General features: G+C 49.3%; 1 protein-coding gene across 2 annotated transcripts; it reads left to right on the top strand.

Annotated features, from left to right (window-relative positions):
• The first annotated feature begins 1,671 nt into the window (after positions 1-1,671).
• On the top strand, positions 1,672-14,980 carry CBY2 (chibby family member 2). Of its 2 annotated transcripts, XR_006712192.1 has the most exons (3): positions 1,672-1,876; positions 2,121-2,192; positions 13,584-13,677. XR_006712192.1 is itself a non-coding variant. In XM_045476798.1 (2 exons), exons 1-2 carry the CDS (start codon positions 2,887-2,889, stop codon positions 14,799-14,801), a joined length of 1,275 nt encoding a protein of 424 aa, XP_045332754.1. In that variant the 5' UTR covers positions 2,789-2,886; the 3' UTR covers positions 14,802-14,980. The 2 variants fall into 2 exon arrangements, 1 of the variants encoding a protein (XP_045332754.1); XM_045476798.1 differs by lacking the exons at positions 1,672-1,876; positions 2,121-2,192 and adding an exon at positions 2,789-2,943 and having other exon boundaries at positions 13,584-14,980.
• The last annotated feature ends 1,787 nt before the right edge of the window (positions 14,981-16,767 follow it).

The following is a 16,767-nucleotide window of genomic DNA, read 5'->3' as shown; positions in this document are numbered from 1 at the left end:
AGGCTCCAGGCTCTGAGCCATCAGCACAGAGCCCGACGCGGGGCTCAAACTCACGAACTGTGAGATCATGACCTGAGCGGAAGTCGGATGCCTAACCAACTGAGCCACCCAGGTGCCCCTAGAAGTTCCTCCCTTTAAAATAAAAATACTAACAAATGTGAATAATTTCTTATATGCACATATACAATAGTAATTAAACACATCAGGCTTACTAGCCGGTTTCTTTGTCCGTGAAGAACCTTACGGGGCAGAGCTCGTGTTCCTTGGCCTTAGAAGTGCCTCCTGTGGGAGGAAGGCGCTCATCTGAACCTATTGGAGGTGAGCAGTCAATTCTTTGATAATGTGATTAATTACCTTCTTGTTTTTTCCATACATATATCTTTGAATTTCTGTACATTGCATTTTCTTAAAGCAAGGCTTGCTTGTAATCTGGGTGTGGAAGATTCCAGTGGGCAGTTACGGTGTCCCTGGATCTGCTGACCCTGGTCCACTGTTCTTTCCCCCAAACATGGCATAGTAGTGCCATTGGAGCTCTCTGCCTAATAAGAGGCTTAAGAAACACAAGAAGGCTCCCACTAATAGTCTGTAGAGGCAAATGACTTGACAGAATGCGGCCAGGGGGCCGGGCCACCCCTTTCACGAAGCCTGGACGTCAACACTGTGGTCTTGGGTTTTGTTCCCAGTTCCTGGCACAGAGGTCCTAAAACCCTGGGAATTGCCTGAGTGGTAGAAGTGCCTTTTATTATTCATAAGGTGCCCGTGTGAGACACATCTGAGTTTATGGTAATGAAGGGACTCTTGGTGGCCCTGAGATGGCTTCAGGATGGACACTGATTGCCAGAGGAATCAACCATGTGCAATCATGTGATTGGAGGGTTGTAACTTTCAGCATCCCTCTACCCCCGGGAAAGGGAGGGGTTGGGATGGAATTTTTCAATCACCAAAGGCCAATGACTTAATCAATCACTGCCAGGTAATGAATCCTCTATACAAACCCTTGAACGATAGGGTTAGGAGAGCTTCTGGGTTGGTGAACACACGGAGGAGCTGGGAGGGTGATGTCCTCTGCAAGGGTATGGAAGCTCCGTGTCCTTCTCCCCCCATACCTTGCCCTAAGCATCTTCCATTTGGCTATTCCTGAGCTGTATCTTTTATAATAAAACTAATGGTAAATATAGTGTTTTCCTGAGTTCTGTTAGCTATTCTGGCAGATTACTGAAGCTGAGCGGGGGTTTGTGGGAACCCCCAATTCATAGCTGGTCAGTCAGAAACACTGGTGGCCTGGGAGTTACAACTGGTGTCTGAAGTGGGGGCTGTCTTGTGGGACTGAGCCCTTCAACTTAGGTGACCCGACACCAACTCCAGGTGGAACGTGTCAGAATTGAATTGAATATAGGACAGCCAGTTGGCCTCAAAGAATTGGAGAATTGGTTGGTGTCAGAAAATATCTCAGGCTACATATCTTCCTTTGGTCTGGAATGAGTTCAGTTTTGCTGTCTTCCTTCTTGAGTGATACAACTCCAAGAAGAAGATGCTACCTTTAGAGAGAGGATAGGGCTCTCGGCCCATCTGGGCAGTGGGGAGGTGAATAGGATGACCAAACAGGGGGCTGGTGTTTGGATTATTGTGTGTCACATTCACCTTGATCAGTAAGCTGGACACAACCAGGATGAGCTCCTTCTGACTGTTAGATGCCTCATTCCTACCTGTGATCCTCGGAGAGACCATGAGCCCTGAAAAACACCATATTGTTCTGTGATGTCACCTCTGGAATGTTCTGAGTGTTTTGGTGACCAACTCCTGCACAGGACCTATACCTGGCACCTAACACTGGTATGGCTTTTTACTTGAGGTAGAAGTAATAATCTTAGCAAAGGTAATAGGTTTGGGCATCTCTGCTCCTAAGACTTTTTGGCGGCCCTTGACCCCAATGTGTCTTAATTTCTTAAAATCACATCTTATCAGATACCATCTTTATATGCTTTCAGACTCAGATTTTCATAATGTACATAAGTGACGAGAGGGGCTAAGTGAGTAGAAAGTCTCTTGTTTTTCAGGTGAGCAACTGAGGCTCAGAGGACAGGCTAGGAAGCAGAAATCTTATTTTCTCTTTTCCACAGCACTCAAGGCCAAATTTTACAAGAAAAGAGATACCAGGTCTGAAAGTCTAGAAATTCCCATCCCTCCCTCAGGTAGGGATATTCACAGAAGGGTGTAACTTAGTTGTAGCCAGAACAACTCACCCCTTTCCAACCTCTGGCAAGATATGTAGGATAAGCAGCATAGTCAAGGCCTCAGATTCAAGTTGCCAACCAGCCGTGTGCCGGCCAGTGGCGGCGGTGGGGCGGGGGCGGGGGCGGTTGCTTAGCCACTCTGGGTCTTGGGCTTGTCATCCCTCAAATGAGGAAGGATGGTTTGGCGACCTGGTAAGACCTTCCAGTCATCATAACACTTAAAGTTTCCATGACACTCTGGAATAAGCCCTTCTTCTCAGACTTAGATCTTTTGGGGCTTGCTGTTGTACAACCAGCCTGGAATTCTGGGGTCGGGTGGGATGGGGGAGAACGAGCACTGGGACCTGGAACCAAATTCACACGACCGAATCCGTTAAGCAGAAAAGCCAGGACGCGGGCCAAAAGGTACATGGTGCTTTGGAGATGCCAAGAGAATCGGGGCCTGCCGCATACCAAAGGTAGAGTGGAAGGGGGACTCAGGACAGAGGCCAATGAACGGGTGAAGTGTTGGTAGGCTGGGGAGTCTGAGGTCTCTTCCTGCTAAGCAGCCATTTCCTTGGTGGGGTTCTCCTGACTGGATTGTTTCCACTGCTGCTATGTCACAAAGGGGGCAGCCTTACTTCTTCAGAGTCACCTGAGGGCCTGTTGGAAGATGATGGCGGTGCAACCAGAGGGGCTGAAATGTAGGGTGGAGGAACCCAGTGCAGAGGTAACTACCTGAAAGCTACATACGGGGATGTGTAGGGACAGGATTGATCATCAGTGGGCATCATATCTATCTATCTATCTATCTATCTATCTATCTATCTATCTATCTCTATCCAGATATATAGATAGATATATCTATCTAAATAGATAGATATGGATAGATAGATAGATATAGATAGCTATAGATATATCTATCTAGATATCTATATATACTATATATAGATATCTATATAGATATGTATAGACATAAATACATAGCTAATATGTATATATATATAAAACATATTTAATGTAAAATTACATATATAATATAAACTATATAATTATATATAGTAAAATTATACATACGTTTTCTAAAGCCGTCTCGGGGTGCCTGGGTGGCTCAGTTGGTTAAGCGTCCGACTTCAGCTCAGGCCATGATCTCGCAGTCTGTGAGTTCGAGCCCCGCGTCGGGCTCTGTGCTCACAGGTCAGAGCCTGGAGCCTGCTTCAGATTCTGTGTCTCCCTCTCTCTCTGCCCCTCCCCTGCTCACGCTCTGTCTCTCTCTGTCTCAAAAGTAAATAAAAACGTTAAAAAAAAACAAAAAAAAAAAAAAAACAAAAAAAAAAACAAAGCCATCTCAAGGATTTTCAGAAGAATAGGATTAGAAAGAAAACCTTCAGCATTCTTTCAACAGGTAACAATCTAGGCAAGTATGTTCAGCAGGAGGGAGAAACAGGACACAAAAACATCCCAGCTATTTGTTTTCAAGTTATCCTTATAACCTTATTTTTTTTTTTAATTTTTAAAATGTTTATTTTTGAGAGAGAGAGAGAGAGAGAGAATGAGCGGGGGAGAGGCAGAGAGAGAGGGAGACACAGAATCCAAAGCAGAGTCCAGGCTCTGAGCTGTCAGCATAGAGCCTGATGCGGGGCTCGAACTCATGAACTGTGAGATCATGACCTGAGTCGCTTAACCGACTGAGCCACCCAGGAGTCTGTCCTTATAACTTTGTAATGGGCAGCCACTTCATCAGTTTCAGCTCATGAAGCTTAGAATACAAAACTTCGTCCTGGTCATCAGACGGCATGGTTTCCCCGTAGGGTTCCTACAGCTCTTAGGAACTTGTTTTAGGTCTGATTCTATCCACTGAAATGCCACGTAGTTCTGCTGACCACTACTCCCCCCAAGGGTGGGTTTGCTCCTTTGGTTTGTTCACAGCCCACGTAAATCACTCTCTGCATCACTAAGGGACGGGAAGAGGGTGCCAACCTGGGGGTGGGGGCAGGAATAGGATCTGCAATCGGGATCATGTGACGGAGAGGTTGGAAAAAGTCTTGAATCTACACCTGACGTAACTCTTCCTGCTTAGCTCCCAGAAACAGGCCAGCATGAAGGAGCAGAGAAGGGGAATAAAACCGGGGGGGGGGGGGGGGGGTGGCTTAAGGAGGCTCAAGCTTGTTCTGGGGCCATATCGACCGAGTGCTGATTCGATCATGTGGCAGGCACTAGGCCGTGTGAGTGTGAGGTACAGATTGTACAAGCGTGGGAGCCGGGAACCGCAGCCGCCCCTTTAGTAACGGCAGAGCTAGAGTTAGGGGCTTTGAGCCCAGGCCAGTGCCCACTCTCACTCCGTCACACGCCAGGCATGTGCCCCCAGGCTGGGCCTGGCCGCTTCTCAGCTCCCTGTTTCTTCTCTCGCTCTTAGGAAATAGCGCCTCCTCTCTCTGCATCCCAACTGCTTGTCCTTAGCTCCCTGAGGGTGTCAGCCACACGCTGCTTTATTCTGGGATCCGGTCCGTCTTGTTTAGAAGGGAATTGCGACAGCAGCTCTGTGTCTCCAGAAAGTGCCTCGGGCCTCCCAATCGAGTTGGGCATTTGGGCTTCTCAATTACCTGGCAAGTGCCGGTGGTTCACTATTTGTTCTCACCCTCAGGTCTTTTCAGGTCTTATTGATTTCCAGTTTTTCTTCTCACATTAAATATTTGTGTTTTCTGATCTATTTCCCAACAGCGCATTAACTTGCCAGCCATCAATGCTATTTCCTGCCCGAGCCCGCTGACCTGGTTCCCTTTGCACATAACGATTCCATTCTCGCGGGCTTCCTTATTTCCCCAATGAGTGCTAGCAGTGCGTCTCGTGAAGGCATTGTTTATGGCTGGATCATTAACGAAGGGTCTACACCAGACCCGATCGAGCTCCAACAGCATCCTCCAGTGCCCCGTGCAAGCCTCTTGTTCCCATTCTCCTTTGTTAGGGCTTGTTCTTCAAGAACAGGGAACTATGGAATCTGCCCACAATACCCACGTCTCTCCCCATTTGAGTAACTTTTAGGAGGAAGATCTCAGGAGATTGCATGTTAAACAATTTGCTGACATTTATTTGATCACCTATGATGGCATCTTTTCCTTATTGCTGTCAACTGTATAATTCTCTCAAAATCGATCGCATGGGCCTGGGAATCATCCTCTTACCTGTTAGCATTTATTAAAACCAACGTCGGCCGTATCGGGGTACTAGGCAGCTGAGTTAATTTCACAGTATGATGACACTCGGCCCTTGTCCCTTCATCTGAAAATTAGCAGCATACCCAGCTCTTCCTTTCGGCATCCTAGGGATCTCAGCTTCACGTACCTGAAAAATACCTCAGATGGCCAATGTTCTTTGCTGTAACCCTCAATAATGCTGGGAAAGTAGGTGTTTAAAAAAACCTGGTCAATAGGTTTTGAGTCTGCTGGGGCATTTGAACGCCTCTTCTGGTCTGTGGTAGCCGTAGTTTTCCAGGAGCAGAGAGCACTCTAGAGTACGTCAGCTACACCTGCCTAGTTACTGTCCAGTCCTCCCCAAACGCTTTAGATGGAAGGCCACCAACCTCAGACACTGCACCCTGGAAAGTCCCACTCAGAGAGTCCTGGTCCTTAGAAACTCCATGGATCTCCCCCTTTGTTCCCTGCCCTCCCCCCCTCCCCCCCACCTTCCTATTGGCCATTCTTCCTCCATGTTCTCCGTTTGCTGGAGGCCAGTGATCTGACAAAGGCACTCAGTGGTTGGTGATTTCAAGCATTTTCCTTGCAAGACCACTTGCATTGAAAAAGGAGATGCTGGGGTTGCCTGGGCAGCTCAGCAGTTTAAGTGTCCAGCTTCGGCTCAGGTCATGATCTCATGGTTTGTGGGTTCGAGCCTTGCATTGGGCTCTGTGCTGACAGCTCAGAGCCTGGAGCCTGCTTCGGATTCCATGTCTCCCTCGTGCTCTGCCCCTCCCCCACTCTCTCTTTCTCTCAAAAATAAATAAACACTGAAAAAAATTAAATAAAAAGGAGATGCCAGGGAGAGGGCCAGGTCTGATGCTACGGAGGGATTTCCATTCGCAGGGGGGATTCAGGCTCTGTGAGAGAGATGTCTGTGCCCAGGACCCTTTCTGGACCCTGGCACTAAGGCATCTTAGGTCTCAACTGGGAGCATGGTGCTCCTGAGGGCAGAGTCTCTCGGTTGTCTTCCTCACAAGGTGATGGAAAGGTCTGATGAGCCCCACGGCCAACTGTATTCCCCTTCCTGCATCCATCCTTTCAAGGAGAAGCCACACTTCTCCTCTTTCCCCTTCTGGGTCTGTATCCTTACCGGAGGACATTTCCCATAGATTAGGGAAGAGACAATCTCTCCTTCATGGGAAATGTTGGTCATGGCTGCTCTGGGGACCAGAATCATGCTGCCATAGCCTCTACCTCCCAGACTTAGAAGAACCTTTCAGAGTTCTGAAAGGCCCAGACCTCTCGGCAGACCTCAAGGACATCAAGCACAGATCAGTTTCGTCCATGATACCCAACTAGTGATACCCCTGGCTGTGGAGACCTATTGAGAAGGGGCTGGCTTCAAACATGGGCTGAGTCGTCCTGGGGTTTTGTTCCTCATGTGTTTGCTTAGCTCAGACGCTCGCTCCTCGGAAAGCCCAAACTTTGGTAAAGAAATACATTCGGCATTTGCTATAGTGCTTTAGGCCAGGAACATTCAAGCCTCACCGGCAGAACGGGCCACCTGTTTGGGCCTTATGACTGCTTGTCTCCCACTTCCTTGGCCTTTCACACCAGGAAGCAGGCAGAGCAGTTACGTTTAGGTTCATTTTAGAGGTGACATTCAGAGAAGCTAAGTGACTCTCTCAAGAGCACTCAAAGATGGGACTTTTGAGCCCCAAGCCACTGGGAATTCGGGGCCGCTACCCTCATTGGATTATATGTTCAAGATGGTGACAGGAAAACCAGCATGCTCGCGTGCAGGGGCCAGCCCCCTTTAAGGGCTACACGGATTCACCTGGGGTTTTGTGGAATTCACAGGGGAAAACCCCACTGCTATAGATTGGCCAGCGCACGGTCACAGCTGTGCAGTTTACAAATATGAATCGAAATGAAGATAGGGCTTCACCAAAGAGGCTAACTATACAAAGACAAATGAAATCACCACTTTGGCAGGCCGAAAGTGACGACAGGTTCATGGGGTTCAATCTGATCGCCTTCTTACTTTTCAGTGCATTTCGGTTGATTAGTTCACCCGCAAGGACTCATTATACCTCCACTGTAAGGGAAGCGTGCTGTTCCAGTTTCCATGTCTAGGCATGTCAAAAAAAAAAAGTGGGGGGGATAGGCCACTGCCCTCAGAGAACTGTAATTTATCTCTCTGGGGCGGGAAATGGAACAGGGCAGAAGAGAAGCTCTGCAAGGTAATGATACCAACACATGCGAAGTAAAACATCTGGGCCCTGTGAACGGCAAGAGTAAGTATGTGGTTTGGAGTCAGATATCCTGTTTTAAACCCTGCCTCTTGCCCCTTGCTGGCTCTGTGATTTTATATAAAACGTGATAGTTCTTCTCTGTAAGATATTACACATGAATATGGAAATCAACTAGCATATCCTCACATAATACTCATTCAGTAAGTGCTATTTCCTTTTCCTTGTTCTAGAAATCCTCCGCTAAGGAAATCTAAGCAACTTGTCTTTTTGAATTTGCAGTAATCATCTCGGTCGCTCTCTCTAAACAAAGAAAATGTCACACGTTGTCCCTTCATTGCTGAACTCTACAACAAACTCCCTGAGAGAAACAGGTCAGATGTCAGTGAGGTTGCTGCGGATGGTGGCACAGGTTGTGCATGGCAACCACAGTTGTGAATGGCACCCTCTAAAGCTGGTCATTGTAGAAACCCAGCGTGGCTCTGAATCGTGTTAGCATCCACATTTTCTGGATATGGAAATGTCAGTACAGAAATGAAACGATTTTGTACAGGTCATGCACCCAGACGGTGTAGAGCCGGGACTCTTTTTGGGTTTTGTGATACCCGGTCCCTTGATCCCCACATCGTACAGCCTGCATTAACGTATGCTCCTCTTTGACTTCCCTCGTTTGCACCCAGCGATAGTTGGTACTATTCACTGAATTTTCAAACTGACTGGAAGTTCCTTGGAGGCGGGTGGGGTCTGAGACTAGATGCCCAATTAATGTTAGCTGATTAATCAACGTAAATGTGGATGAAGAGTTGTTACAAGAACATTCAGAGTAGAAATATATTTAGGGCGAGGTGACCTTGTTTTCCTAAGGCCAAGAGGGAGCCTTTCTTTACGGACTAAATCCAGCTAGGTCTGACTGGAATTGGGGAAGAAAGAATTTGTTTTGTCTTAACGTTTTCTCAAAGTTTAATCAGGGTTCTCGGCGTCTCTGAAATGCCTGCATATTTGGTATTTTTCCTCAAATCTTCTCACTTGCAGAGGAAGGTGCTGACTTACTTTAGCCTCATCTTAGTACTATCCATAGGATTGTGAGTTTGATAAAATAGGTATGTTCTTCCAATAGCCATTAAAATAAATACATGACTATTAAACGTTGTTAAACGTTTTTGTGTTGTATCTAAGACAGTAGGCCATGAGTCAACACTGGCCTTGACCTCCTCCTTGATTCTGTCTGGGAATAGGAGGGAAGATACAGGACTCAGTCATGAGAGGAGGATTTGGTTTCCTGGGGAAGGAAGTCATGGGGACCTATTAGTCTATCAACATTTTCTGGATTGGGTGCTGTGGGCGTGTAACAGAGAAGGCACAGGGTCTGCGTGGGAAGCACTGGCCATTTAAAGGAGGGGACAAGATGCTAAGGTTGGTTGGTAAAAAGGACAGCTGGGGCTATGGCGGTGCCCATTTACAAACACGGATCCATCACTGGGCCAGGGAAAGTTAGACCAAGAGGTGATGTCACTGATCCCCGTTGTACAGATGTGAAAACCAAGGTCAGAGGGTAAGAGGTATCTGATGGCATGCACAGGGATAAGGGCCCAAATATCCAGACTGTTCACAGCTAGGGATCCACCACCTACACATTAAGGTTTTATTTAGTGCATTTCTGCTGAGGGAGCAGTCAGAAGTTCCTGGGGGAGCCCAGGCAGAATAAAGGCAGCTGAATATGATGATTTAACAACCATCATGGAGACTCTGAACAGTGATAAACAGGATAAAGGGCTAGTGATTCCTTTTCGGACGTTCGGTTGGATGAAGACGCGTATCTCTGTTTGAAACCGATCAGAAAATAAAGACAACTGGGGGAATCTGAACCCTGACTCAGTATTTGCTGATATTAAGTGATTAGTGTTAAATGTATTGTATTGTATTTGAAACATCTATTTATTTTTGAAAGACAGCGAGAGACAGCACAAGCAGAGGAGGGACAGAGAGAGAGAGAGAGAGAGAGAGAGAGAATCCCAAGAAGCCTCCTCACTGTCGGTGCAGAGCCCAATGTGGGGCTCGACCTCATGAACCGAGAGATCATGAAGCTGAAATCAGGAGTTAGACGCTTAACCAACTGGGCCACCCAGGCGCCCCCAGTATTAAATTTTAAAGGGATAATAATGGTATTGATGCTTTGTTAAAAAGACGCGCATTCACGGATTTATAGGCAAAATAACAGGATGTCTACACTTTGCTTTAAAATAACCCAGTGGCGGGGTGGGGGTGGTTGTGGAGTTGGGTGGACGTACAGATGAAACAAGTGTGGCCTGGCCTTGTGAGGCGGGGGGAGGGGTATGTGGACATTTATCGGGCTCTTCTCTTTTTGTATATGTTTGAAATTTTCCATAGTAAGAAGTTAACAGGGGCGCCTGGCTGGCTCCATCGGTTGAGCGACCGACTTCGGCTCAGGTCATGATCTCACGGTCTGTGGGTTTGAGCCCCGCGTCAGGCTCTGGGCTGACAGCTCAGAGCCTGGAGCCTGCTTTGGGTTCTGTGACTCCCTCCCTCTCTCTCTGCCCCTCCCCCGCTCGCGCTCTGTCTCTCTCTCTCAAAAAATAAATAAAAAACGGTAAAAAAAATTAAAAAAAAAAAAGAAGTTAACAAAAAAACGATCTTCACCCCCGTAACTACTGCAAGTGCTTTGATAAATCCTTGGCGATTTCCTGTGTGTGTGTTTCACACATACACGTTCGGGCAGCCAGGACTGGATTTGTGACCTCGCGGGTAAACCGGCACCGTTCATTTAACTTAGAGTCTTGAGTTTACTCCTCCATCTGTAAAATGGCAATTACGACAACACTTTATTAAGTCAGTGTTGCGAGGGTGAAGTTAATTCGGTGGGTAGAATGCTCAGCTCAGGGCCTAACACAAAACTGGAGCTCAGTGTTTGTTTTCTTCTCAAGACTGGGATATACACTGTTGACTACGACCACAATTCCCGTAGTAATGTGTTCTAGAACAGGATCCTGCTGTGATGGAGGCCCCCGTTGGCTGGAGAGGACCTCTCAAGACCCATTCCTTAGTGACTGTGGCCAATCGTCCCAGAAATCTAGGGTCAAGGGACCTTCAACTGACAAGGAAACGGGCCGTACTGCCCACAGTGACATTCATTCTGGTCTCAGCTTCGGCCACAAGAGCGACTGTGCCTTCCCAATTGGGAAATACGAAAACCACGGAGGCTGGATTTATTTAAAGTAAATGAGGTTCTGATTGCAGAATGTCCCTGCACCCTCACTATCTAGAAGATTAAGCACATCCTCACAAAGTTAATGACATGTGCTTATTGCAAAGTTAATGGCATAGAACTGTGCCTTCTATTTATCTAGCTCTTTGGGTCTTGAAGAATTCCAGCCAACATTATACACCGTGCAAATTATATTTCTCTCTACGCCCGAAGACATAATGCAGATAACCTGACTTGTTTTCTATCTTCTCTACCTGTAAAATTGTGAAAATAGCCTGAGAAATGAGGACTTGATATTTGGAGAGCATTGCAATGTACTTAAGGTGAAATGCTTTGGGTGTCTTTAGAAGTAGCTATGGTGATTTTTTTTTTTTTTTTTTTAATTCATTGCTGCAATTGTTACCTCTTCTCCAGGACACATTCCACCTGTTCACCACTTTTTGAATACACCTCAGAATTCTGCCATTAGCAAAACCTACTCTTCTCGATAACACCTTACGTTTCTGTGGTGCTCAGCAGTTTCAAAAACACGTTTGCAATTGTTATCTCATTCAGTCCTCACCACGGGGTGGTGACCCAAACAGGGCATGTGCTTTTATTTCCACTTTACAGGTACACTTAACTGACTTTATATGTTGGAAGGTGCCTAGGGGGTCAGGGAGTCTGAGTCCTTTTTACTAGTAAAAAATCTGGATCTCAGAGAGGGTGCAAGTGATCTCCAATTTCACAGCGCTCATCAAGTGACAGAACCAGGATGAGAATCCTTGTGATCCCCAATCTTAGCACGTTGGCCTTTAACCCTGGTGTAACCCCCACCTGGGCAAATGACACGTCCTACCTGGCTCCAAGCTGTCCCGAGTGCCCGCAGCTGGCATCCCTCGAGGGAGCTGGTTAGACATGGAGCTTCCTGGACCATATACCATACTGAGTGCATCAGTCTTACAAGTAGGGAGCTCGGAAATCTGCATTTAAGACACACTCAGACGATTATTCTACACTGGGAAGTGCAATTATCGGACTTAAGCTCTGTGGCTCTGATCCCCTTTGTGATATGATGGTCTTGAGGTGTATGGGCCACCAGCATGAATCGCTCCTTGGGAATTCCTTGGTGTCCCTTGCTGTCTTCGTTACCACATATCGAACTCTCACTGCTCAGTGATGGGTCTGTGATGGTGCCCCTCTCTTCCAAAATTACCATCTGGGCTCTGCTTTTTGCCTAACACTGCGTCAGCGGATGTTAAAGGGCTGGAAGGATAGACTCAGGGTGGCTAAGAGTGGAGGGCGAGCCTCGGTGGGACAAGGGAGAAGGCTCGGCTGGTGGACCGCACCACTGTTTTGGACGTAACGATTTGGGGGTCTGTCGGGGTGATTCATGGTGCCCCTTTGCCCACGCCGATTGTGGGGACATACCTGCAGCTGGGGGCGACTGAGAAGAGCGTGTGTTCCTCCACTAAGGGGACAGAAGTGTGCCAGAGCCCACGGTTAATGGTTTCATACGTTCTCTCTTTTAATCCTAAAAATATCTCTCTGAGGAAAGGCAGTAGATGTAGTTACCCCAATTTGAAAATGTGGAAACTGAAACTGAACTTGCCATATTCTTGTCACTGATCAAATCGTGGGGCTGGGGGCCCAAATATCAGGTGGACTTCAAGTGAATGCCCTTCCACCTACACAACATACGTGTGACGGTCATTATTCATGGATTCGCTATTTGTGTATGTGCCCACTCGCTAAAGTTTGTAACCAGCAAATCAATACCTGTGGCGCTTTGGTGGTCATTTACAGACATGTACAGAATGACAAAAAATTAAAGTCACCTGATACACACATTCTAGCTAAGGAACCCTTTTTTTTTTTTTTTAAGTTTTTTTTTTAACGTTTATTTATTTTTTTGAGACAGAGACAGAGCATGAATGGGGTAGGGTCAGGGAGAGAGGGAGACACAGAATCCCAATCAGGCTCCAGGCTCTGAGCTGTGGGCACAGAGCCCGATGGGGGGCTCGAACTCACAGACCCTGAGATCATGACCTGAGCCGAAGTCGGAGGCTCAACCGACTGAGCCACCCAGGTGCCCCCAAGGAGCCTTCTCGTTTCAGCTCTCACACTGTAAAATAGTGTCCTTTTCACAGTTTATTTAGGGCCACATTCTTGACGTTTTCGTGCTCTTTTGGGGGGTGGGGGATGATTGCACAGTTCAAATGGCCCCGAAGCACATTGCCCAAGGACTGTCTAGTGCCCTTTAATGAAAGAAGGTGTGATGTGCCTGATGGAGAGAACATGGGTTAGATAAGCTTTGCTCGGGCATGAGTGACAGCGCTGTTGGCTGAAAGTTCAATGTTAACGAGTCAATAGTGCATACTAAATAAGATGTCTTTCAACAGTAATCCACATGAATACAAGGTTATGTCTCGGTTGGTTGACAAAACTGTGACTAGAGGCGGGCAGGAACCGAACCCTGTATTTCTACCCGGGGCGATGGTCTGGCACTCGCGAATTCAGCGTTCGCGGTCACTTTCCAGACCCGAACGGCTGCAAGTAGGGGGTCGGCTGTATTTCCTTGCGAGGCCTCCGCGAAGCCAAATGCAAAAGTGTCCGCCGTGGCCCGGCCGGACTATCAGACGGAGTGTCTCGTGGGGGTAAGCCGGCCTCTTACCTGGCCAGCAGCCTCGGGCTCGTCGGCTCCTTCACTAACTCTCGGCTTCCCCGCTCTCTCCCGCAGAGGGGCACAGCCGAGCCTTTCCTGAGGCTCCACAACCTGTACCCCAGCCCGCGCTGCGCCAGGCAGGCCGCCCTGCCCAGGCTGAGCCGCAGAGTGACCAGCCAGCACTCCTACCCGCTGAATCGCTTCTCCTCCGTGCCCTTGGACCCCATGGAGCGCCCCACCTCGCAGGCGGACCTCGAGCTGGATTACAACCCTCCGCGAGTGCAGCTCAGCGACGAGATGTTCGTCTTCCAGGACGGGCGCTGGGTGAACGAAAACTGCCGCCTGTACAGAGAACTGTACTTCTCTCCGTCGTCCTCTTTCCACCACAAGCTGCACCACAAGCGGCTGGCCAAGGAGTACCTGCTGCAGGAGGAGAACAAGGCGCTGCGCGAGGAGAACAAGGCGCTGCGCGAGGAGAACAGGACCCTCCGCAAGGAGAACAGGATCCTGCAGGTCTTCTGGGAGGAGCGCAAGGCCACGCTGGGCCGGGAGGAGAGCAGGGCCGCCTCGCCGCTGCTGCACAAGGACAGCGCGGCCCTGGAGGTGGCGAAGGACGCGGCCTTGCAGATGCACCGCCTTCAGGAGGACAGCGGCCTGCAGCTCCTCAGGGAGGAGAACAGGGCCCTGCGACAGCGGCTGGAGCAGAGGAAGGCCTACTGGAGCCCGGCGGAGGAGAAGGCGGGCCCCGGGGAGGAAAGCACGGCGGTCCCCTCGGCCCACGAGGAGCTCCACGGCCCCGGGCTGCTGCCGGACCAGGGCACAGGCCTCTCCTCCCCTTTCGAGGAGTCCAAGGGGCCCTCGCCCCCCCAGGACGACTCCAAGACCCTCCGCGTCCTGCGCCAGATGGTCAGCAACCTGTCCGGGTCTCCCGGGGACGAGGAGAGCAAGGCCGGCCCTGGCCTGGCTGACGGGAGCCAGTCCCTGGAGCTGCTGAGGGAGATGCACCAGGCGCTGCAGGCCCTGCGGGAGGAGAACCAGAACCTGCAGGTCCTCCGCGAGGAGAACCGGCTGCTGCGGGAGGAGAACAGGGCCCTGCACGCGCTGCGCGAGGAGCACCGCGTCTTCCAGGAGGAGAACAAGGCCCTGTGGGAGAACAAAACGCTGAAGCTGCAGCAGAAGCTGGTCATCGACACGGTGACCGAGGTCACCGCCCGGATGGAGATGCTCATCGAGGAGCTCTACTCCTTCATGCCGGCAAAGAGCAAGGACCCCAAGAAGCCCAGCAGGGTCTGAGGCCCCCCCGAGGAGCCCTGGGCACGTGACACCCGGCCAGACAACGTCTCCTGCCTTCCCTTCGTCATCCCCGCCTCCCCCCACCAGGTGGCCCTCGCGGAAGAGCAGCGCTATCGCCTTCCTCAACTCAGAGAAGCAATAAAGGCATGGGGAGGCCGGCCGGTTAACATCAGCGTGCCGCTCTGGCTTCTTTTTCTTTCTTTTTCCGGCGGTTTTGGGTTCACAGCAGAAGTGAACAGAAGGTACAGAGAGTTCCTGTATACCCCTGCCCACCCCACCCCATGCACGCCCAGCCCCCTCCCCTGCTTATCAACATCCTCCTCCGGGGAGGTGCATCCTTCCAGCTCATGAACGCGCCTTAGCACATCGTTATTGCCCGAAGTTCCTGGTTTAGATTGTGGTTCGCGCTCAGGGTTGTATATTCTGTAGGTTTGGACAAATGGGTAATGACATGTATCCATCATTATAGTACCAGAGTATTTTCACTGCCCCCCCCCCCAATCCTCTCTGCTCTGCGCATTCACCCCTCCCTCCGCACCGCAGGCAACCACTGATCTTTTTACCGTCTCCACAGTTTTACCCTTTCCAGATGTCATAGATTGGAAACCCACAACATGTAGCCTTTTCAGGGTGTCTTCTTTTGTTTAGCAAAGTGCGTGTAAGTTTCCTCTATGCCTTTTCATGCCTTGGTAGCTCATTTCCTTTCTGTGCTGAGTAATATCGCGTTGTCTGGAGGGACCACCATTTATTCATTCACCTTGGACATCTTGGTTGCCTCCACGTTTTGGCAGTCATGAATCTGTCTTCTTTTGTCCCCCCCCCCCCCGCCCAAGTCTCGTCTTTCCTTATTGTCTGTTTTTCACTCCCCCCCTCCCCTTTTCCTTCTTTTTTTCTCCTACTCCTGTCCTCTTTCTCCCGTCTTTTTCTCTCGTCACCTTCAATTTCTGAAGTTCTGGCAATGGAGGATGGCCTGTGGGAGAAGAGGGCACTCAAGGCGAGGGCTGTTCAACTGCACTGCTATTGACACTGGGGGCTGGTAAGCCGTGGGGGGCTCTCCTGCATGTTGTGGGGGGGTTTATCAGCATCCCTGGCCTTTGTCCTCCAGATGCCAGTGACAGTTACCCAATCCCTAGTTGTGACAACCAAGTCTGTCTCCAGGTACTGCCACGCACCCCCTACCCCCAACATTGCTCTGAGTTTCTCAAAGTATATTCTCTGAGACACTAGTCCTTGACACGCTCTGAGACAATGAGGGCTTCCATGGGGAGAAATGCTGCCACGATCCTCTCCAGCAGACTCATAATCACACTCCAACTTAAAGGATCTGAGAAGTCCTGCAATGAAGAAATCTGCTTAACTTTGGTGAACCCAGAATACCTCAATTTGACTTGATCTTGAAATCGCTTTTTATGTCACCCTGCTGTTCTCCCAGTTTGGGAAGGGGTGCTCTGTGCCTTCCCCAACTCTAGGCTTACCTCCCTATCCCTGGGTGCCGGCTACTTACTCATAGTTCACACCTCCTAGTTGGATATAAGTGGTGGGGCAGGTGGCTACTAGGCTTATGGGAGGGAGCTACAGAGGCTCAAAATTTTGTGTCCTGGGCTTTGACTTCCCATTTCAAAGTTGGACATAGTGTAGAGCCAAGAGGTTGAAAGGAACCCTCGGGTGACCATAGAGGGAATGGGACCAAGGTTCCCAAACTCTGCTGTGTGGTATTGGGTATGACTGGACAGTGGGAGTGATTCCAGTCTGCAACAAAGTTGAGGAATCACAGGGGTCCTTGAGGTAAGCTGACTGATTCTCAGTATCATCTCCGTTCGCTAGTAATGGGTCTCTGTGAGGAGGCAGGTGTGAGGGAAAGAAGGAATTTACCCGTTTTGCTCATGGGAAACTGTTAGGACAGATAAGAGTTTGAGACTGGAATATTCCCACACCTAGTCCATCGTTCATGCTAGCTAGATTTCTG

The sequence above is a fragment of the Leopardus geoffroyi genome, chromosome A1 (assembly GCF_018350155.1).
Source record: "Leopardus geoffroyi isolate Oge1 chromosome A1, O.geoffroyi_Oge1_pat1.0, whole genome shotgun sequence".
In the NCBI taxonomy this organism is placed as follows: domain Eukaryota; kingdom Metazoa; phylum Chordata; class Mammalia; order Carnivora; family Felidae; genus Leopardus; species Leopardus geoffroyi.
The sequence above is the reverse complement of the archived record's forward strand: the minus strand, read 5'-3'. Positions and strand labels throughout refer to the sequence as shown.